This window comes from Nyctibius grandis, chromosome 12 (assembly GCF_013368605.1).
Source record: "Nyctibius grandis isolate bNycGra1 chromosome 12, bNycGra1.pri, whole genome shotgun sequence".
NCBI lineage: Eukaryota > Metazoa > Chordata > Aves > Nyctibiiformes > Nyctibiidae > Nyctibius > Nyctibius grandis.
In genome coordinates, this window is record NC_090669.1 from 1048160 (window position 1) to 1069173 (window position 21014).

General features: G+C 63.2%; 2 protein-coding genes across 2 annotated transcripts; one reads left to right on the forward strand and one right to left on the reverse strand.

Annotated features, from left to right (window-relative positions):
• Positions 1-1111: 1111 nt before the first annotated feature.
• Positions 1112-14905, reverse strand: LOC137669480 (adhesion G-protein coupled receptor G1-like). The gene is made up of 18 exons (XM_068411580.1): positions 14699-14905; positions 13765-14593; positions 13256-13348; positions 9976-10027; positions 9821-9884; positions 8867-8945; positions 8648-8759; positions 8414-8540; positions 7343-7477; positions 7077-7193; positions 6862-6904; positions 6627-6733; positions 5750-5868; positions 4884-5149; positions 4715-4814; positions 3751-4013; positions 3551-3623; positions 1112-1244 (listed from the first exon to the last, which is right to left on the reverse strand). The coding sequence occupies exons 1-18, from the start codon at positions 14903-14905 to the stop codon at positions 1112-1114; spliced, it is 2919 nt and encodes a 972-aa protein (XP_068267681.1).
• Positions 13700-20807, forward strand: CCDC102A (coiled-coil domain containing 102A). Its single transcript, XM_068411389.1, has 9 exons — positions 13700-13766; positions 15814-16381; positions 17558-17760; positions 17876-17984; positions 18413-18529; positions 18607-18816; positions 19056-19226; positions 19318-19421; positions 20297-20807. Exons 2-9 carry the CDS (start codon positions 15872-15874, stop codon positions 20421-20423), a joined length of 1551 nt encoding a protein of 516 aa, XP_068267490.1. The 5' UTR covers positions 13700-13766; positions 15814-15871; the 3' UTR covers positions 20424-20807.
• Positions 20808-21014: the final 207 nt, after the last annotated feature.

Here is a 21014-nt window from a genome sequence, read left to right on the forward strand (position 1 = left end):
AGGCGGCCGGGAAGTGCCCTGGGTAAATAGTTGTTTTTGTAGATATTTTTTTATTGGCTTGAATGAGACTTTTCTTTCTGCTGGGGGAAGGGTGGAAACAGCCTCCTGTGCCGGCGGGGAAGGCGGCGGAGATAAAAGGGCAGCCGCGACGGCGGAGGTGCCATGGGACCCCCGAAACGAGGGACATCCCGCACATCCCATCACCCCCAGACCGAGGGACATCCCGCACATCCCATCACCCCCACACCAAGGGACATCCTGCACATCCCATCACCCACAGACCGAGGGACATCCCACACATCCCATCGTCCCCACACCGAGGAACATCCCGCACGTCCCCATCACCCCCACACCGAGGGACATCCCGCATGTCCCCATTACCCCCACACCGAGGGACATCCCGCACGCTCCCATCACCCCCACACCGAGGGACATCCCACATGCTCCCACCACCCCCACACCGAGGGACATCCCGCACATCCCATCACCCCCACACCTAGGGACATCCCGCACATCCCATCACCCCCACACCGAGGGACATCCCGCACGTCCCCATCACTCCCACACCGAGGGACATCCCGCACGCTCCCATCACCCCCAGACCGAGGGACATCCTGCATGTCCCATTGCCCCCGCACCAAGGGACATCCCACATGTCCCCATTACCCCCACACCAAGGGACATCCCACATGCTCCCATCACCCCCCAGCTTGTTTCCTTTCCAGCTCCAAGCCCTGAACTCCCCCGGCTCCCACGGGAAGCGGCTCCCACGGGACGCGGCTCACGCGGCCTCACGCGGCCGGCCCGTGGCCAACGCGGCCGCCTTTGAAGCCCAACCGTCCCCACGCCGCGGGGAGCGGGGCCGGCTCCGAGACGCACGCGCACGGCGAGCCAAGCGTCCCGCCGCGGGGTCACCCCGACCGGGTCCTGATCCCTAAATCCTCCTCCTGGGAATAACGCTGCGAACCCCACAGGATCGGGCCCTCCCGGGGCGGGGGGATCAGGTGTGGACCCCCCGTCCCGTGAGGAAAGGCCATTTTTAGGTGGCGTTTGCCGCTGTTTATGGAACAAAGAGCCCGTTGTCTGCGCTTGACGTTATCAGGAGTTATTTTTAGGTCGCCGCCTTGCACTTGTTGATGGTCTCGGGATTAGCTGGAGGTCGCGGGGCCGTGCCGCTGTCCTCGGAGACGCTGGCGGGGCCAGGGAGGAAATCCTTGGGCTGGCCCTCGCGAGGGACGGTTGCCCTTGGGCTCAGGCCAGTGGCTCGCACTCAGCCTGGGGGGCTCCTCAAAGCCCGAAAAGTTCCTGCAAACCCAAGAAGTTCCCAAAAGCCCTGAAAGTTTCCAAAAGCCCTAAAAGATCCTAAAAACCCTAAAAGCTCCTAAAGCCCTACAAGTTCCTAAAAAACTTCTTAAAGTTCCTAAAATCTCCTAAAAACCCTAAAAGTTCCTAAAACTCTAAAAGATCCTATAATCCCTTAAAATTTCTAAAAGCCCTAAAATTGCTTAAAGTTCATAGAAGCCCTAAAAGATCCTAAAAGCTCTTGAAACCCCTGAAAGTTCCTAAATACCCTTAAAGTTCCTAAAAGCCCTAAAAGATCCTAAAAACCCCTAAAGCTCTAAAAGATCCTAAAATCCCTTAAAATTACTAAAAGCCCTAAAAATGCTAAAAGTTCATAAATGCCCTAAAAGATCCTAAAAGCTCTAAAAGCTCTTAAAACCCCTAAAAGTTCCTAAATACCCTTAAAGTTCCTAAAATCACCAAAAGATCCTAAAGGCCATAAAATTTCCTAAAGCCCTAAAATATCAAAAAAAAACCCCTAAAACTTCCTAAAAGCTCTAAAAGTTACTAAAAGCCCTAGAAGTTCCTAAATACCCTTAAAGTTCATAAAAGCCTTAAAAGTTCCTGAAAGCCCTAAACATTCCTGAACCCCTAATAGTTCCTAAAAACCCTAAAAGTTCATAAAAGCCCTAAAAGATCCTAAAAGCTCCTAAAGCCCTAAAGGCTCCTAAAAGCCTTAAAATATTCTAAAACCGCTTAAAATTTCTAAAAGCCCTAAAAGCTCCTTAAACCCCTAAAAGTTCCTAAATACCCTAAAGGCTCCTAAAGCCCCAAAAGTTCCTAAAACCCCTAAAAGATCCTAAAAACCCTTAAGATTTCTAAAAGCTCCTAAAGGCCCTAAAAGATCCTAAAAGTTCCTAAAAGTTCCTAAAACCCTTAAAAGTTCCTAAAAACCCTTAAGATCTCTAAAAGTCCCTAAACCCCCTAAAATTTCCTAAAGCCCTAAATGCTCTTAAAACCCTAAAAGCCCCTAAAACCCCAAAAGTTCCTAAAAGCCCTAAAAGCTCCTAAAGGCCCTAAAAGATCCTAAAAGCTCCTAAAAGATCCTAAAAGCTCCTAAAAGATCCTAAAAGCCCTAAAAGTTCCTAAAACCCTTAAAAGTTCCTAAAGCCCTAAACATTCCTAAAACCTAAAATGTCCCACCGGTCAGGTCTTGGGGGACCACCGTGTCCCACCAGTCCCCACCAACAGCCTCAGCTCCCCGGGGACCACCGTGTCCCACCAGTCAGGTCTTGGGGGACCACCGTATCCCACTGGTTCCCACCAACAGCCTCAGCTCGCCGGGGACCACCATGTCCCACCGGTCAGGTCTTGTATGACCACCATGTCCCACCAGACCCCACCAACAGTCTCAGCTCCCTGGGGACCACCATGTCCCACCGGTCAGGTCTTGGGGGACCACCGTGTCCCACTGGTTCCCACCAACAGCCTCAGCTCCCCGGACACCACCATGTCCCACTGGTCCCCACCAACAGCCTCAGCTCCCCGGGGACCACCGTGTCCCACCAGTGAGGTCTTGGGGAACCACTGTGTCCCACCCGTCCCCAAAGCAGCCTCAGCTCCCTGGGGGCCACGATTTCTGCCTGTCCCATGTGTGATGCTCTGGTGGCAGTTCCCCAAGGGGGTTCGGGTGTCCCCTGCTGGCTGTCAGGGGGGTCCTTGTCACCGCTAACCAGCACCAGCAGAGGACGGCAGCCATGTGCACAGTCCAGAGCTGGGACCATCTTCGAAAGCCTCGTGCCCTCTAGTGGGACCTTCACTAATGACATGGCAGAGCACGGCCACCAGCTCTGCCCGCCTTGGGGCCGGGGGTGGCAGCAGGCGGCTGGGGGACCCCGGCCAGAGCCACGCCGCTCCTCCGGCGGTGGAGGAGACCAGTGTCACCAGTTAAACGGCGCTTTTAATGAGCAGTGTCTGCCTTCAGCAGCAGAAGTCAGCGTTGGTGACCAACGGAGGGGCTGCGAGTGGGCAGAGCTGCCCGGGCCTGGCACGGGGACAGCGGGGGTCCCCAGGGGACACAGCGCCGCAGCCCCCAGCAGCTCCCACCACCCAGAAATCCGGCTTTGCAGCCCAAACGCTTCTCTTGGAGGAACCCGTGGTGTCCACGGTGCCAACTGTCCAGCCCGGGCGATGCCACCACGCTGCGTCCTTGGGGAGCAGCTCCCGAGGTCCCCTCGCAGCCCTTCACCCCAGCGTCAGGGCGCGTTACCCGGAGGTGTTGCTGACGGAGCCCGGCTTGCTCCGGCGGTGGACGGTGACGTACCAGAGGCAGACGAAGAGACCTGGGGGTGGGTGGCAACACGGTCGCTGCCATGGGGGCACCGAGCTCCTGCGAGGAGCAGGGAGGTGACAAGGACCCCGCTGCTCCCAACCCACGGGGTGCCCGTCCCCCCCAAACCCCCCACCGACCTTGCAGGGAGTTGAGGATGGTGAAGAGGTAGAGCTGGGGGACGAGGAAGACGCCGAAGCTGCAGAAGGCCAAGCCCCAGGTGGTGCCCAGCAGGCAGGTGAGCCCCAGCACCGTCACCCAGTCCCTCCTCGCCTGCCCCTTCCGCCGCCGGATCCGCCGCAGGATCAGCACCACCCGCCCCAGCACCAGCGCGTTGAAGAGCAGGATGAGGCCGGCGTAGCAGAGGGTGGCGTAATGGGCCGGCAGGCTGGTGAGCCAGCACCTGGCGGAGGGCACACTCCTGGGGACAAGGGCCAGCGCCCCCGAGAAGGGGCCGGGCACCTGTCACCGTGCCCCCCCACACATGGCGGGATGGAGGCGGGCAGCTGGCAGAGCCGGGCTCACCAAAAAGCAGCACCTGGGTCAGCCCTGGGTGTCTGGGGTGCCCAGGGTGCCCAGGCTGCACGGGGTGCCCGGGGTGCCCAGGCTGCATGGGGTGCATGCTGTGCCTGGGGTATATGGTGTGCCCAGGGTGACAGGGTGCCTGGGGTGCCAAGGTGCATGGGGTGCCCAGGGTGCCCGGGGTGACAAGGTGCATGGGGTGCCCAGGGTGCATGTTGTGTCTGGGGTCCATGCTGTGCCGAGGGTGCCCAGGGTTCATGCTGTCCCTGGGGTATATGGTGTGCCCAGGGTGCCTAGGGTGCCTGGTGGGCTTAGGGTGCCCAGGGTGCCTCATGTGTCTGGGGTTCATGCTGTGCCTGGGGTGTATGGTGTGCCCAGGGTGCCCGGTGTGCCCAGGGTGCCTGGTGGGCTCAGGGTGCCCAGGGTGCCTCGTGTGTCTGGGGTCCACACTGTGCCTGGGGGGCCTGGGGTGCCTGGGGTGCCCAGGGTACATGTTGTGTCCGGGTTCATGCTGTGCCTGGGGTGTATGGTGTGCCCGGTGTGCCCAGGGTGCCCAGGGACCTGGCATCCCCCTTCACTCACATGGTCACGTTCCTGTAGCCTTCGGAGGTGCTGATGCCGTGGTACCCGTACGTATCTCTCTTGAAGACAAAAACAGCCGCCACGGCCAGCGTGGGCAGACCTGTGGGCACAGGGACGGGCTGTGCGGGGCTGTGCCAGGGCAGGCAGGGCCGGGCAGGTGCCCACTCACCCCAAGCGAAGAGGCAGAGCTTGAGGAGGTAGTGCTGGATGTAGACGTTGTAGACCTTGACGAGGAGGAGGAGGAGGTGGAAGGCCTCAGCGGCCATCCACGCCAGGGCGCAGAGGAGGCTGGCGTGCAGCATGGCGGCGGCGACCCGGCAGAGCCCCTCAGCGCCGGCGGCCAGCGGCGCGCTCAGCAGGAAGCTGCAGTTGAGCAGGAGCAGTGCGGCCAGGAGATGCATGTGGATCCTGGTGGTGGTGTCCTTCAGCCGCTGCCTGCAAGAGAGGGGTGCTGGCGGGTGCCCGCCGGGTGGCACGGCACCGCGTGGTACCGGGTGGCACGGCATAGGACCATAGAATCACAGACTGGTCTGGGTTGGAAGGGACCTTAAAGCCCATCCAGTCCCAACCCCCTGCCACGGGCAGGGACACCTTCCACCAGACCAGGTTGCTCCAAGCCCCATCCAACCTGGCCTTGAACACTGCCAGGGAGGGGGCAGCCACAGCTTCTCTGGGCAACCTGGGCCAGGGTCTCACCACACTCACAGCAAAGAATTTCTTCCTCACATCTCATCTCCATCTCCCCTCTTTCAGTTTAAAACCGTTCCCCCTCGTCCTGTCACTCCATGCCCTTGTCAAAAGCCCCTCTCCAGCTTTCCTGTAGCCCCTTCAGGTGCTGGAAGGTGCTAGAAGGTCTCCCCGGAGACTTTTCCAGGCTGACCAGCCCCAGCTCTCCCAGCCTGTCTCCAGAGCAGAGGGGCTCCAGCCCTCTGAGCATCTTCATGGCCTCCTCTGGACTCGCCCCAACAGCATGGTGAGGCATGGCACAGCATGGCACGGCACAATGTGGCATAGCACAGCACGGCACGGCTCTACCTGGAGCAGCAGCAGAGCAGGAGGGTGCAGAGGGTGGCAGCGGCCGAGAGCGAGCAGCCGACGGTGCTGATGTGGGTGAGCGATGCCAGCTGGGCCGGGCTCAGGGCGCCCGCCGGGAGCTGCCGGGAGCGGGGACGGAGAGGGTGAGCCAGGGGTAGGTCCCACGGCAGCACCCACCCCTTGCCAAACCACCCCTTGCCAGGCCACCCTCTCCTGCGGGACACCCCCTGTACACCCTGTACCCCCACATACACCCTGTACCCCTGCACCCACCTACACCCACACCTCCAGGGAGGAGGGAGAAGGATGGAGGGAAAGGGGAAAGAGGAAGATGGGAGGGAAGGAGGGAAGGAGAAAGGAGGATGGAGGATGGAGAAAGATGGAAGGAGGAAAGGAGGAAAGAGGGAAGGAGGGAAGGAGAAAGGAGGAAGAGGGAATGAGGAGGAAGCAAGGAAGGAACAAGGGAAGGAGGAAGAGGGGAGAAGGAAGGAAGCAAGGAAGGAAGGAAGGAGGAAGCAGAAAGGAGGGAAGGGGGAAGGAGCATGGGGGTAGGAGGAAAAGGAAGGAAGAAGGACAGAGGGAACGTGGAAGAGGGAAGGAGGAAGAAAGAAGGAAGAAGTGGGAAGGGGGAAGGAGGGAAAGAGGAAGTAGCATGGGGGGTAGGAGGAAGAAGGAAGGAAGAAGGACAGAGGGAACGTGGAAGAGGGAAGGAGGAAGAACGAAGGAAGAAGTGGGAAGGGGGAAGGAGGGAAAGAGGAAGGAGCATGGGGGGTAGGAGGAAGAAAGAAGGAAGAAGGTCGGAGGGAAGGTGGAAGAGGGAAGGAGGAAGGGGGAAGGGGGAAGGAGGAAGGGGGAAGGGGGAAGGAGGGCTGTGGACCAGCAGGACGGCGAAGTAGGTGAGGTGGTCGCAGTGGCAGATGACGGTGCCCTCCCTGTGCGTGGTCTCGCAGCCATCCCTGCTCCAGCTGCCGGTGCTGCCCGCGCCTGCCGGAGAGCCACCGTCAGAGGGTGGCACAGCGGCCAGGGAACGGGGACATTGAGGGGACCTCGAGCCCTGCCGGGGCTGCCCAGGAGGTGGGCGGGCGATGGCACCGAGCCGCAGTCACACTTACCAGCTCCGGGCTTCCAGAAGACGCAGGTGGCATTGGAGGCATCCTGGTGGGAAGGGGACAGAGGGGGAGAGCTGGGGACCCTCTCTGCTCCCCAGGGACCCCAGAAACCTTCTGCTCCCAGTGCAAAGAGAGGACACTTCCTCTTTCCCCAACCCCAGGGGAAACACCGGCCCTGGGGACCCCCCGGCTCGTGCCCGCGGTGGAGCCCTGCTCACCAGCACCGTGTCGTGCCAGAACTGGATCTCCACGGGGCGGCTGAGCCCGGCCACGCTCCCGCTCGGCAGGAAGGCTCCCAGCACGTCGTTGTTCAGCACCGAGCTGTTGTGGGCGTCCTGCAAGAGTCGGGGTGCCAATGGGGAGAGTCCCAGCTCCCCAGGGCGTCCTGCCCACCCCGAGCGTATCAGCTGGGGGTGGGCAATGGGGCGGGCGTGCTGCTGGCCGAGGGTGCTCGGGGGGGTCTGTGCGAGGACCTGCGGCTCACCTGGAAGACGCAGGGGCTGTGGATGTAGATGCAGACGAGCTCCTGCTCCGCTCCCCGCACCCGGATGCCCTCCACGAGCTCCGCCGGGAAGTTCATGGCGTGCCTCAGCCTCCCACCACCACCCAGCTTCGTGTCCTGCGCCAGCCGGCAAGGGAGAGATGGGTTTGGCCACCCCATGCTCGGCTGGCTCAGGGAGGGTCAGGGTGCTGCCCCCCGCTCCCAGCATGGCCACCCCAGTTACCAACGTGGCCCCGCAGCATCCCCAGGCCCCAGCGGCGGCTCCAGCTCTGCCGCGGCGCCTGTGGATGCGCAGATATGGCAGCCGCTCCCGTCTCAACGTCGGAGCCCTCCCAGCCCGTAGCACATGGAGGGCTGTGGGTGGGGGGGTCCCTCACCCACCACCCATGGGTGGGCACGCCTGTCCCGCCATGGGGCGAGCGTGGGGCAGATGGACACTTTCCCCGTGGGATTTCACACCTTGGTGGGCTCCCCCAGGCAGCCTCTGCTCCCAGGTCCCGAGCGGGGGGTCTCAGGAGGCGGGCAGGTCCTCCTGCCTCCAAAACCTGCCTTCTCCTGCAGGAAGGGACCACGGGCTGCAGTGGTGGCACCTCCACAGCAGGGCAGCCCCACAGCCGGGGGAAGTGCCGCCTTGCCCCAGGACGGGGAAGTCACCCTGCGCGCTCCCCGCCGCGGTTTCCCCTCTCCCTTCCCACCGTGGGGAGGTGGGGGCCAGGGCTTCCCTTTTTGTAAATCAGAAGAGCTTCAGGATGGAAATCCTGGCTCTTGGCTGCAGAACGCCCCCGCTCTGGCTTTAGAACCCCCCTGGATTTATCCCAGAGACGGTGCTGGGGACCAGCAGCCCCGGCTGCCTGAGGCACCCCGGCAGAGCCGCATCTCAGGAGGCTTTGCTGGCATGAAGCATCCTTGGAGTGTGATGGAAATCCAGTGTGGGCAAGTGTTGGCCACCCCAGCATCCCCCCAGCACCTCCCGATGGGGACCGAGGGATGGAGGGGGCCAAGGGGGTACCGGCATCCCCTGGGGATCGCCCCAGCAGTGCGGGGGAGACCAACCATCCTGCTGCTGAGGTTTAACCCTCTGAAGTGCTCGGTCATGAACTTGAACACGTAGGTCTGGACCATGCTGCCCGTGAAGTTGTATCTCTCTTGGCGGGTCAGCTTCTCTTCCAGCCGGTTTAACCTGCATGGGGAGGGGTGTTCGGGGCAGCATGCAGCAGGATTCGGCCCCTGTGGGTCTGGGGGGATGTGGGGGGTCTGGGGGACAGCGGGGCAGGAGCCAGCACTCACCTCTCCCTGGCTTGGCGGGCTCTGCCGCAGCCCTGCTGCAGCTCCTTCTCCAGGGCATCCACATCGCTCTCCATCTCCTCCAGCTCTGACGGAGCCATTTGGGGAGCTGAGCCTCGGCGTACAGCACCCTGCCCCACTCCCCAGCCCACCCCAGCCCAGGGAGCCCCGAGCGGCCCCAAAAGGGCCCAGCACCGGGATGGGAGAGGAGGACATCCCTACCTCGAGCCCACAGGACAGAGGTGGTGAGGCAGAGAACGAGGGTGATGAGCGGTGGGGTGGGCATCACCATGGTCCTCTCCTGCAAAAGGCACCCAGGACCTGGGCAGCTCCTGAGCCCCCACCCACATCCCCTGGGACCGCAGCCCTTTCCCACCCGCCGGCTGCAGGACAGGGATGGGGTCCTGGTGGCTTCCCCCCACCCCCAGCAGCCAAGCCCCACCGAAGTCACCGCGGCAGCAACACCCCAGCCCGGAAGCACCGAGCAGCTGCCGCCGGCATCCTCCACCGCGGTGCCAGGACTCGCTGGCAGCGGCTGCGTGGAGGAAGCGTCCCCGACAGAGCAGGGGGAAGGCAGCTGGCAGCAAGATTTGCATCCATCGCAGCACCGCACCCAGCACCGCTCACAGCAACGCCCGCCGCGGCGACACCGCCGGCACCGAACGTGGCCGGGGGGAGAGAGGCTGCGGGTCCGGCGGTGCCGGGGTGCAGCCCCGACGCACAGATGGTTTGTACCGTGGGTGCCGCGATGGGGTTGATGCTTCGAGGCGCCGAGGCTGGCGATGGCCAGCGCGGCCGGAGCCTCCCGGCGCAGGAGCAGCCGCGGCTGCCGGCACAGGCTGCCCTCTGACCCCCACGAGGGACAGCCACCGTGACCCTTTTAGGATGTTTTGCAATAAATAACCCTTTTACTTCTCACCGACGTAACCCTCGGATCGCTACGGCACCCACCACAGGCTTGCTCTGACCTCCTCTGCCTCCCGGCACAGCCCGGCAATGCCGAACACCGACGCCACCACCGCTGAGCCGGAGAGGGCATCGTTCCCTCGCTGCACCCTCCGAAATGGCAGGGCACGGGGGTCACTTTGGGTGGATTTTGCCTTCGTGGGGAGCAGCTCCATGCCCCAGCAAGCCCCCAGCCCCCCGCGTCCCCCCTCACTCCGGCGAAGCCCCTACCTTGGGCACGGGGCAGCTCTCGGCGTCGGCACCACCACAATGGGGTCGTCCGCTCCGGCTCTGCCTGCGCGGTGGTTGCGGCAGCAGAAGAGGAAGTGTTCGTATGCAGATGAGCAGATTAAATCAAGAGAGCTTTTAAATTTCCTTTTACTTACTCTTTTTCACAGCCCGGTGAAGGACCGGGGCACGGGAGGGGCATCCCCGGCACTGCCAAACCCAAAGGACACAGCAGACGGCTGCGATCTGGCGTGGCCAAAGACAACCTGCTCCCTGGGCATGTCTGATATAATTAACCTTCTGCCGCTAATGAGCTTCTCCCCACCACCAGCTCACCAGCAACCCCTGCTCTCCCATGCTGAGGAGCCCGGTCAGCTACTGCAGCAGCACTGGCACCATGCCGGTGCCAGCGGGGCAGGAGCCGGGCTCCAAGCAGCGCATCGACACGGCACAGTTTGGTGAGGGTGGGAAGCCAAGCCGGCGGGGCAGAAGGCTGAGCAGGGATCTGCTGCTGGGACTCAGGTGGAAAAGGAACGTGTACGGACGTTGGGAGCAAGGACGGGTGACGTGGGAGGACTACGGAGACGCTCTTCACCACTGTAGGGAGGAAACTTGTGTGGCCAAAGCTTGAGGAGCGTTCAAGCTGGCCAGCACTGTGAAGGACAACGAGGATCAGAGATAACGTTGGTACGTTGCTTGATGAGGTCAGTCACCTCACAAATACGGGCCCTTGGACCCCCGGAGTCCCATGTTGGAAGATCATGACTGGGGGGATGATAAACTCCCAGATGACCTTGAACGTGTTCAAGACTTGCTGCCCCAGCTGGATGTGCATGAGTCTATGGGGCCCAATGGGATTCATCCCAGGGTACTGGAAGGGCTGGCCAATGTCATCATGGGACCGACCTCTATTATTTTTCAACAGTCTTGGGAGTCTGGAGAGGTCCCAGTTGACTGGAAGCTGGCAAATGTTGTCCCAGTTTTCAAGAAGGGTAAGAAGGAAGACCCTGGTAACTACAGCCTGTCAGTCTCACTTCAGTGCCAGGTAAAATTATGGAGAAGGTCGTTCTGGGAGTTACTGAAAAACACTTGAGAGACAATGCAGCCGTTGGCCATAGCCAGCACGGGTTCATGAGGGGAAAGGCCTGCTCAACCAACTTGATTTCCTTTCATGATGAGGTCACCCATCGAGTTGACCAAGGGAAGCCAGTAGATGTGGTGGGTTTGGATTTTAGCAGAGCTTTTGATACTGTCTCTCACAGTATCCTTCTGGACAAACTGTCCATCCCACAGCTAGACAAGTCCATCACACGCTGGGTGCACACAAACTGAGACATGGGAAGTTCCATCTGAATATGAGGAAAAGCTTCTTGACCTTGAGGGTGCCAGAGCCCGGGCACAGGCTGCCCAGGGAGGGTGGGGAGGCTCCTGCTCTGGAGATATTCAAACCCGCCTGGACACGACCCTGTGCAATGTGCTCTGGGTGACCCTGCTTGGGCAGGGGTTGGGCTGGATGATCTCCAGAGGGCCCTTCCCACCCCAGCCACACTGGGAGTCTGTGAAAAGGTTCTTCACTGAGAGGGTGGACGGTTCTTGGAACAGACTCCCCAGGGAAGAGGTGACGGCACCAAGGCTGTCAGAGCTCAGGGAGCATCTGGACGATGCTCTTCATCATATGGTTTATTTTTAGGTAGGGAGTTGGACTCGTTGATCCGTATGGGTCACTCATGATCCCTGCAGCCACACATGCAACGAGTCTCCACGTCTCAGCTGACAGCACAGGGCAACAACCTGCTTCCATCTGACCCACCCCGAAGATGGGACCCCTTTGGGGACAGGTTTAAGGGTGGTCCACTGGGCATGGCCAGGCAGGACACTCAGAGCTGAAGGAGAAGGATGCCAGGGTCCATGGACCACAGGAATGGGTCACTGCCCACGTCCGTAGGGTGCAGTTTCAGCGCTGGGAGCGGGTTAAAAACCCAACCTGCCGGCGCGCACCGACAGCTCCGGCCAAACCGCCTGCAAAATCGCTTTGCCGACTGTAAGCGAAGCCCCTTGTTCCGGTTCCCCAGCACAAAGCACAGGGATAGGAGCGAAGCATCCCCCGCCTCGGGCTTTTTGGGGTTCTTTCCAGCGGAAAAATACCGGGCTCGGAGAGAACATGCACAGGCATCTGCAGTTTTGCTTTAATTTGATTTATTTTTCCCCGCTCCGCTTGATGCTGGGGGAGAAAAGGGTGTTGGCGTCCCGTGGCATCGTTTCCCGGTCCCATGAAAAACAAATCCTCTCGGTCGCTTGTATTTCCCCATTCTTTTTTGCTGAAAAACATCCAGAAAAGGGAAAAATATCAGGGGAAAATGGTGGTTTGGGGCTTTGCTGCTTGGTTGGGAACAGGACGGAGCCAGCACCAGGATGTGTGGGGATGCAGGGGCAGTGCTTGCGTGGGCATCCAGGACCTGCTCACCCATGGGGACACTCGGGTGGGGATGTCCCGTCCCCCCCAGGTCTCAGGTGAGGGAAGAGAAGCATGTGCCCTGGTCAGTGCCGCTTCTCTGTGCAGAGCCCGCGGGCTGCAGTATTTCATAGAACAGAATCACAGAATCGTTTGGTTGGGAAGGACCTTTAAGATGATCAAGTCCAACCGTTAACCCAGCACTGCCAAGGCCACCACTAACCCATGTCCCTCAGCACCACATCTACACGGCTTTTAAATCCCCCCAGGGATGGGGACTCCACCACTGCCCTGGGCAGCCTGTACCAGCGCTTGACAACCCTTTTGGGGAAGAAATTGTCCCTGATCTCCAACCTAAACCTCCCCTGGCACAACTTGAGGCCGTTTCCTCTCGTCCTGTCACTTGTTACCTGGGAGAAGAGACCGACCCCACCTCGCTACACCCTCCTTTCAGGCAGTTGTAGAGAGCGAGAAGGTCTCCCCTCAGCCTCCTTTTCTCCAGGCTAAACCCCCCCAGGTCCCTCAGCTGCTCCCCATCACACTTGTGCTCCAGACCCACCTTCATTGCCCTTCTCTGGACTCGCTCCAGCACCTCAAGGTCTTTCTTGTAGTGAGGGGCCAAAACTGCACCCAGGATTCGAGGTGCGGCCTCACCAGTGCCGAGTACAGGGGACGATCCCTGCCCTGGTCCTGCTGACCACACTAGTGCTGATACAAGCCAGGATGCCGGTGGCCTTCTTGGCCACCTGGGCACACTGCTGGCTCATATCCAGCCACCATCAACCAACACCCCCAGGTCCTTTCCCACCAGGCACTTTCCAGCCACTCTCCCCCAGCCTGTAGCGGTGCGGGGGGTTGTTGTGCCCCAAGTGCAGGACCCGACACTTGCCCTTGTTGACCCTCACACAGTGGCCTCAGCCCATGGATCCGGCCTGTCCAGACCCCTCTGCAGAGCCTCCTGCCCTCCAGCCCAGCAACACTCCCACCCAGCTTGGTGCCATCTGTGACCTGACTGAGGGTGCACTCGATCCCCTCGTCCAGGTCATTGATGAAGACATTGAACGGAACCGGCCCCAACGCTGAGTGCGACACACCCGCGCGTGAAAACACCCGCAGAAACACGCACGAGCGAGCTCCCCCGTGGGCAAAACACCCACCCGCACGCGTGTGCCCCGCTGTGCCCGGCCTCCCACACGCAGACACGCGTGTAAAGCCCCCACGAGCAGAACTCGCTCGGACCCCCACGCGAGCACGTACAGACGAGCGAACCCCCCCGCCCCCTCCCCAAAAGCAGCGTGGAAGCCCCCACGGAGGCACGACACGCACCGTGGGCCCCGCCACCGGGACCGCCCCCCCCCCCCCCACTCTCCGCGGGGCGCGGGCGGGGGGCGGGAGCGGCGGGAGGAGGAGGAGGAGAAGAGGGAGGAGGAGGAGGAGACTCGGCCGGCAGCGCCCCGGCCCGCGCGGGCTGCCCGCACCGCCGCCGCGCCCGCACCGGTGAGGGAGCGCGGCGGGACGGGCCGGGGCCGGGCCGGCGGGCGGGGGGGGGGACGCGGCACCGGCGGCACCGGCGCGACGGGAAACTTGGGGGAAACTTTGGTGGAGGGGGCGGCCGCGCCGGGCCGGGCCGGGCCGGGTGGTACCGGAGCGTAACGGGGGGCACCGGGCCAGCCGGGCCGAGCCGTGCCGGCGGTACCGGCCGTACCGGGGCCGGGCCGGGCCGGGCGGGCGCGCAGGAATGCGGCGGCTCCCGCGGGCCGGGCCGCCTCAGCGCCGGCGGCGGAGTGGCAGCGCCCGCGGCCAATGGGAAGGCGCGGGGGGCGGGCGGTTCCGCCCCCGCCGGAGCGCGGGACGGCTGGCGGGGGGGGGCGGCAGGGGGGGGCGCGACCCACGCGTGCTCCCGGGGGTGTTCCGGGGGAGTCCGTGATCCACGTGTGCCCCCGTTCCGGGGGTGTCCGTGGTCCACTCGTGCTCCCCGGGGGTGTCCGAGGGGTGCCGGTGCCCCCCGCGGGTGTTCCGGGGGTGTCCGTGATCCACGCGTGCTCCCGTGGGCTTTGCCCGGGTGCCGGTGCTCCCGTGGGCACGCACAGCGGCGCGGGGGTCCTGCCGGTGCCGGATCCCGCCGGGCCCTGGCCTCCCTCCCTGCGGCCGCGCGCAGGCCAACGCTGGCCTCGGAGTTGTACCAAAACTTCACCGTTTCCACCAAATACCATCAGAAATGAATCCTCTCCCCCGTTCACAGCACTAATTGCCACCGGCGGGTGCTCCCGCTGCTCCGGCACCCTGGACTCGGCGGCGGCTCCGGGCTGCACCGTCACAAAAACCTGCCGGGAGCCGCGGGCTGGCGGCGGCGGGGCCCTGTACTTATCCCATTACATCCCATTAGGGCGCGCGCAGCCTCCCATTAGGGTTTCCTGGGGCGGTTTTACCCGCCGGGCCGGGAGGTCGGTGCCGGGCCGCTGGCGGTCAGCGCCGGCCCTTCGTCGCGGTGTCACCGGAGCGAGCGCGTCCGGCCGCCTTGGCGTCGTGCCGCCGTGGCCCGTTGGATCTGCTCTTCCTGCCTCGCTGGCACCAGGTCCAGGCCTTAACCCTCGCCGGAGCTGTCGGGGTGCAGCCAGGGCGTCCCCCCGGGCCATAGCACTTGGAGGCCCACGGATGATGTCATCTGGATGACCTCATGTGGATGACGTCATCCAGATGACATGTAGACATCGTTGCCTCCGGTGCGCTGGCAGAGGTGCCCCAGGTCAGGCTGGTGCCAGCTGCGGGGCCAAACTGGGACAAGGTGCCGGTGGCCGGGCAGTGGGCTGTGGTCCTTGCTGGGGACCTCACTGGGGTCTTCCCTGGGGACCCTGCTGGGGCCATCACCAGGGACCTCACCGGGGTCCTCACTGGGGACCCTGCCAGGGTCCTTGCTGGGAACCTCACCGGGGTCTTCCCTAGGTCCCCTGCTGGGGCCATCACCAGGGACTCACTGGGGTCCTCACTGGGGACCTGACCAGGGTCCTTGCTGGGGACCTCACTGAGGTCTTCCCTGGGGACCTGGCTGAGGCCATCACCAGGGACTCACTGGGGTCCTCACGGGGGACACAGCCAGGGTCCTTGCTGGGAACCTCACTGGGGTCTTCCCTGGGGACCCTGCCAGGGTCCTTGCTGGGGACCTGAACAGGGTCTTCCCTGGGGACCTGGCTGAGGCCATCACCAGGGACCTCACTGGGGTCTTCCCTGGGGACCCTGCTGGGGCCATCACCAGGGACCTCACTGGGGTCCTCACTAGGTACCCTGCGAGGGTCCTTGCTGGGGACCTCACCGGGGTCTTCCCTGGGGACCCTGCTGGGGCCATCACTTGGCTCCTTGCTGGGGTTGTCACCAGCAACCTTGCTGGGGACATCACCAGAGTCCTCACCAGGACCTGACCGGGGTCCATGCCAGGGACCTCATCCCTCGGTGTGCCACCCCCAAAACCACGGCCCGTGCCCCTCTTCCCTCCAGGCCCCTCCTGCAGCCCCCCGGACCCCCCCCTGACCCCCTCTCTGTCCCACAGGTCCCCGGGCAGAGGTGCTGCCCCGATGGTGACGGCCATGCCCTAACGGAGACCCACCATGAGCCAAAGCGGGGCCTCGCGCCTGGCCGGCTCCCCGCCGCTGCCGGGGGGCTCGTTGCTGGCCCTACTGGCCCCCGACCCCTCGCCGTCCCCCCCCAGCGGGACACCGTCACCGGGTCCCCCGCCGGCGTTACTGGAAGGGGACTGGGAAGGGCGGGAGGAGCTGCGGCTGCGGGAGCTGGAGGAGGCGCGGGCGCGGGCGGCGCAGATGGAGAAGACGATGCGGTGGTGGTCGGACTGCACGGCCAACTGGCGCGAGAAATGGAGCAAGGTGCGGGCCGAACGCAACCGGGCCCGCGAGGAGGTGCGGCAGCTGCGCCACCGCCTCGAGGCCCTCACCAAGGAGCTGGCCGGGCTGCGGCGTGACCGTGACCGCGACCGGCCGGAGGAGCGACCGCCGCCCGCCCGGCTGCACGGCCCGCCCGGCGCCGACGGCACCGAGGGAGAGGCCGACCCCGAGCGGGAGCCCGTGCGGGATGTGGGGGCTGAGGTGCCCCAAAAAGCCAAGGTGAGGGTGGAGGGGGCTGGCGGGGTGCTGGGGGGGCTCCTGTGGGTGCCTGCGGGGTCGCTCCCTGCCCCGCAAGGGTGCCCCAGGTCAGGCTGGTGCCAGCTGCGGGGCCAAACTGGGACAAGGTGCCGGTGGCTGGGCAGTGGGCTGCGGTCCTTGCTGGGGACCTCACTGGGGTCTTCCCTGGTGACCTGGCTGGGGCCATCACCAGGGACCTCACTGGGATCCTCACTGGGGACCCTGCCAGGGTCTCTTCTGGGGACCTCACTGGGGTCTTCTCTGCTCCTCACTGGAGCAGCTTTAGGGGTCAGTCTCCTCTTGGAGCAGCACGGAGAGGGTCAGACCCCTCAGAGCAGCATGAGGGGGGTCAGTCCCCTCTTGGAGCAGCACAGGGGGGGTCAGACCCCCCAGAGCAGCATGAGGGGGGTCAGACCCCTTTTGGAACCGCCTTGAGGGTCAGAGCCCTCAGAGCAGCGTCATGGGGTCAGACCCCTCTTGGAGCAACATGGAGGGGAGGCTCAGACCTTTCTCGGAGCAACATTTTGGGCTTAGACCCCTCTCAGAGCAGCACGATGGAGTCAGACCCCTCAGAGCAGCCTTGGGGGTCAGCCCCCTCTCCAAGCAGTGTCATGGGGTCAGACCCTTCTTGGAGCAGGATTTTGGGCTCAGACCCCCCTCAGAGCAGCGTGGGGGTGACAGGCCCCTCTCGAAGCAGCCTTGGCCGTCACTCCCCTCTCGGAGCAGCATGTCGGGGTCCAGGACCCCCATAGCCCCGTGCAGTGAGATCACCTCGGTGCTGGCTTTGGTCCCTCTCTTGGGCCTTTCCCTTTGGAGGCGTTAGGCAGAAGTCGGGGTGCCGGTACAGGGGATGGTGGCTTTGGCAGGGATGGTGGCATCTCTGAGGGATGGCTCGCATGGCAGGGTGTCTGTGTGGCAGAAATCTGTGCTGAAGGGAGGAGGAGGAGGAGGAGGAAGGAGGGGACACCAGGGATGCTCCCAGCTCCTCTGGCCATCCCCTCTCTGCTGCCATCGGCTCTGTCACGACACAAGGTGTCCTTGGGAACCAGAGGGAGGGATGCTCTTGGTTATGGGGTGAAGGCTGGGTGCTCTAGGGGATGGGAAGCCAAGGCTGTCCCCTCACCCATGGGTGACTCCCTGCCACCCGTGGCCCCATAGGAGCTGGAGCTGATGGAAAACCTCTTGACGAGCAAGCAGGACGAGAGCTGGGAGCAGCGAGGCCCCCGGGCCTCCTTCAGCCGCCAGGAACGGAGCCGTCTGCTCTGGGAGGACGTCAGCGTCATGGAGGAGGAGGCCACCAAAGTCACCGCCCTGAAGCTGAGGCTGGATGAGTCCCAAAAAGTGCTGCTCAAGGAGCGGGAGTGAGTGCCTGGGGTGTCATCCTCGCGGGGTGCCAGCCGAGCCCAGCCCATTCCCCACCGGGATGGGACGTCCCATGGTGTCCTGCCGGCTGTCACCAGCGTTGCCTCTCCCCAGGGACAAGCTGGCGCTCAGCAAGAGCATTGAGAAGCTGGAGGGTGAGCTCAGCCAGTGGAAGATCAAGTACGAGGAGCTCAACAAGAACAAGCAGGAGGTGATGAAGCAGGTGAGTGAAGTGCCTGGAGACCAGGGGTGCCCCGGGGGGTGGCATGTCCTGATGGTTGGACTGTGAGGGTGGTGAGACCCTGGCCCAGGTTGCCCAGAGAAGCTGTGGCTGCCCCCTCCCTGGCAGTGTTCAAGGCCAGGTTGGATGGGGTTTGGAGCAACCTGGTCTGGTGGAAGGTGTCCCTGCCTGTGGCAGGGGCATGGGACTGGATGGGCTTTAAGGTCCCTTCCAACCCAAACCATCTATGATTCTATGATTCTATGGTGACCCACAGCCACCTCCCCAACTCCAGGGTGATCATTAAGGGTCTTAATTAGTGCTATTGAGACAGTTGGTCTGTCCACAGAGGTGGATGGGTGCGGGAAGGGCTTGAGTGGCGCAAGGTGGGTGCTCGCTGCCCACCTTGGGTGCCGTGTGCCCCCCCCCAGCTCAACATCCTGAAGGAGATCCACCAGGACGAGCTGGGGCGCATCTCCGAGGACCTGGAGGACGAGCTGGGCGCTCGCTCCAGCATGGACAAGAAGCTGGCTGAGCTGCGCGCGGAGGTGAGGCCGAACCCCAAGGGAAGCAGTGAGGGGGGGCGTCCCCACTGCCCCCCAGCCACCCCATGTCCCTGTCCCAGATGGAGCGGCTGCAGGCGGAGAACGCGGCCGAGTGGGGCCGGCGGGAGCGGCTGGAGACGGAGAAGCTCAATCTGGAGCGGGAGAACAAGAAGCTGCGGGCGCAGATCGAGGACCTGGAGGAGGTGCTGGCTCGCAAGCGGCGCCAGACAGCCAGCGCCCTGGACACCGACCTCAAAACCATCCAGGCCGAGCTCTTCGAGAAGAACAAGGTGCCATGGGGGTGGTCCTGTCCCCCGCTACGCCCTCCCTAGGTGACCCTGTGGTGGCTCCAGAACCTCCTCAAGCCCAGACTCTGCCACCACCCTTCATCTAAGGGGTGGTAGTGACCCCATCCTTGCTCCATCAGCTCCTCTGTCATGGGGTGGGGTGGTGGGAGAGGAGAGGGAGGGGAGAAGGGGGCACCCGGCAGTGGGAGTGGCTCTCACCCCCCACCCCGTGCCCACCGCAGGAGCTGGCCGACCTCAAGCACATCCACACCAAGCTGAAGAAGCAGTACCAGGAGAAGATGGCCGAGCTGGCCCACGCCAACCGCCGCGTGGAGCAGCACGAGGGTGAGGTGAAGAAGCTGCGCCTGAGGGTGGAGGAGCTCAAAAAGGAGCTGGCCCAAGCCGAGGATGAGGTGGGGAAGCTCACGCTGGTGGAGGGGACAGGGGTGGGCAGCTCCTCTCCCTCCGCAGCTGCCGACAGCCCCGTCCCATCCCATCCCGCAGCTGGATGAGGCCCACAACCAGACGCGGAAGCTGCAGCGGTCGCTGGACGAGCAGACGGAGCAGAGCGAGAGCTTCCAGGTGCAGCTGGAGCATCTGCAGTCCCGGTGAGCAGGGGGGACCAGGACGGGGGGACCAGGGCGGGGGGACCACGGTGGGGACCAGCAAGGACCCAAGGGTGGGGTGATGTTCTCCTTGCCACCATCCCTCAACCAGCACCTCCCTAGACGTGGCTGAGGTGTCTCCAACACCCTCGGAGGGTGCGCAGCCATCCTTGGAGCAGCCTTCACCCCGCTGCAAACTGGGTGGCCTTCACCTCCCAGTTAAACCAGCACGAGGAGACCAGTACAGTCCAATTTGACGCCGCTCGGGGTGAGGCTTTGCCTCTCCAGCAGTAAAAGAGCTGAAATGGCGGTGGGAGATCGATGCCGCGTCTCTGGGAAGTGCTTGAGGAGGGGAATTATGTTTATGATGTTCCTTTATTTTATTGGGACATCATTAAATCACGGAGGAATGATGGAGGCTTCGTCTTCCTCCAGCCTCCTTAAATAATTCACGCTTTCCAGTAAAACACATCGAACTGGTCGGCTCTGGGCAGGTCCTGGGCCTTTGGGTTTCCAATTTGCTCCATAAATTTTCAGTGGTGAATGTTCGAGGAGCTAAAACCAACCAGGGGCTCCCGGGAACGGGGACTCTCGGGTTGGTTTTGGGGTGATCTCCGTTTTAGGGGGACGCCTCCTCCCTGCTCCACGCTCTCGGCTGGGTCCGAGGTGCCCGGGGTGGGGGTGTCCGGCCCTGGGAGGCTTGTGCCGAGCATCACCCGGGGCTCCCCGACCCCACACCGGAGAGTCGGCCCCGGGGTCCTGCACCCCGAGGAGCCGTGGAAATGGGGTCCCACCAGGGTGGGTGGGGGACAAGCTGGGCTTTGGCATGGCCGCGGGGCTGCGCCGCGTGCCCCCCACCCCGGCAGCTCTCCCCGCAGGCTGCGGCGGCAGCAGAGCACCCCGCTCTTCGGCAAGATGCGCAGCGCCCGCTTCGGCCCCGACGACACCGGCGACGGCACCAGTGACCCCGATGAGGACGAGGACCTGCAGATCCAGGTGCCTTAGAGCCCACAGGGCCAGGTGCCACCGCCGCCCCGTGGCGGTCCTCTGCCCACAAGTGCCTGTCACCGCAGCGGTGACCCTCGTATAGGTGGGGAAACTGAGGCACAGAGCAGCAGGGAGGAATTTCCCCGGGGGTGCTCCGAGCCCGCTGCCTCTCAGACTGTACCTGATGTCCCTCGGCCACTGGCATCTCTTGGGACACATGTGGCCACCAAAGCCAGCGTCACCGAGCAGCCCAGGAGGAGGAGGGACGGGGCGGAGGGGGGCACCGAGCCCTGCAGCCGGCCGCGCTCTCCCGCCCCCATTTTTCTATATGTATTATGTAAATGTATGTATTTGTATATGATTTTTTATTATAAATACAGAGCCCAGAGGGGCCCTGGCTCTGCTGGTGGCTTGGCCGCGGCTCTGTCCCCACGTGGGTGAGGGGACCAAGGGGGGGACGGCATCGGGGAGACATGGTGTTGCTCCGCAAGCCACACGCAGGGCTGGATGTGTGGCTGCTGGCGTCACCCCGCGCCATCGCTGTCCCCATGCCCGGGTAAAGCCGGTCCCCAGGGGCTGCAGAGCGGCTCACGGCCACAGAGGTGCCCG

What these genes read in the sequence shown, in the direction of transcription:
- LOC137669480 (XM_068411580.1), bottom strand. Translation starts at nt 14,905, where the DNA reads ATGGCCCGGGGGGACGCCCTGGCTGCACCCCGACAGCTCCGGCGAGGG. An exon ending in TCTGGCACGACACGGTGCTG is followed by an intron (nt 6,905 to 7,076) that starts GTGAGCAGGGCT and finishes CCTTCCCACCAG; the next exon opens with GATGCCTCCAATGCCACCTG. An exon ending in CATCCTCAACTCCCTGCAAG is followed by an intron (nt 3,624 to 3,750) that starts GTCGGTGGGGGG and finishes ACCCACCCCCAG; the next exon opens with GTCTCTTCGTCTGCCTCTGG.
- CCDC102A (XM_068411389.1), top strand. Translation starts at nt 15,872, where the DNA reads ATGAGCCAAAGCGGGGCCTCGCGCCTGGCCGGCTCCCCGCCGCTGCCG. An exon ending in TGGCTGAGCTGCGCGCGGAG is followed by an intron (nt 18,530 to 18,606) that starts GTGAGGCCGAAC and finishes TCCCTGTCCCAG; the next exon opens with ATGGAGCGGCTGCAGGCGGA. An exon ending in AGCTCTTCGAGAAGAACAAG is followed by an intron (nt 18,817 to 19,055) that starts GTGCCATGGGGG and finishes TGCCCACCGCAG; the next exon opens with GAGCTGGCCGACCTCAAGCA.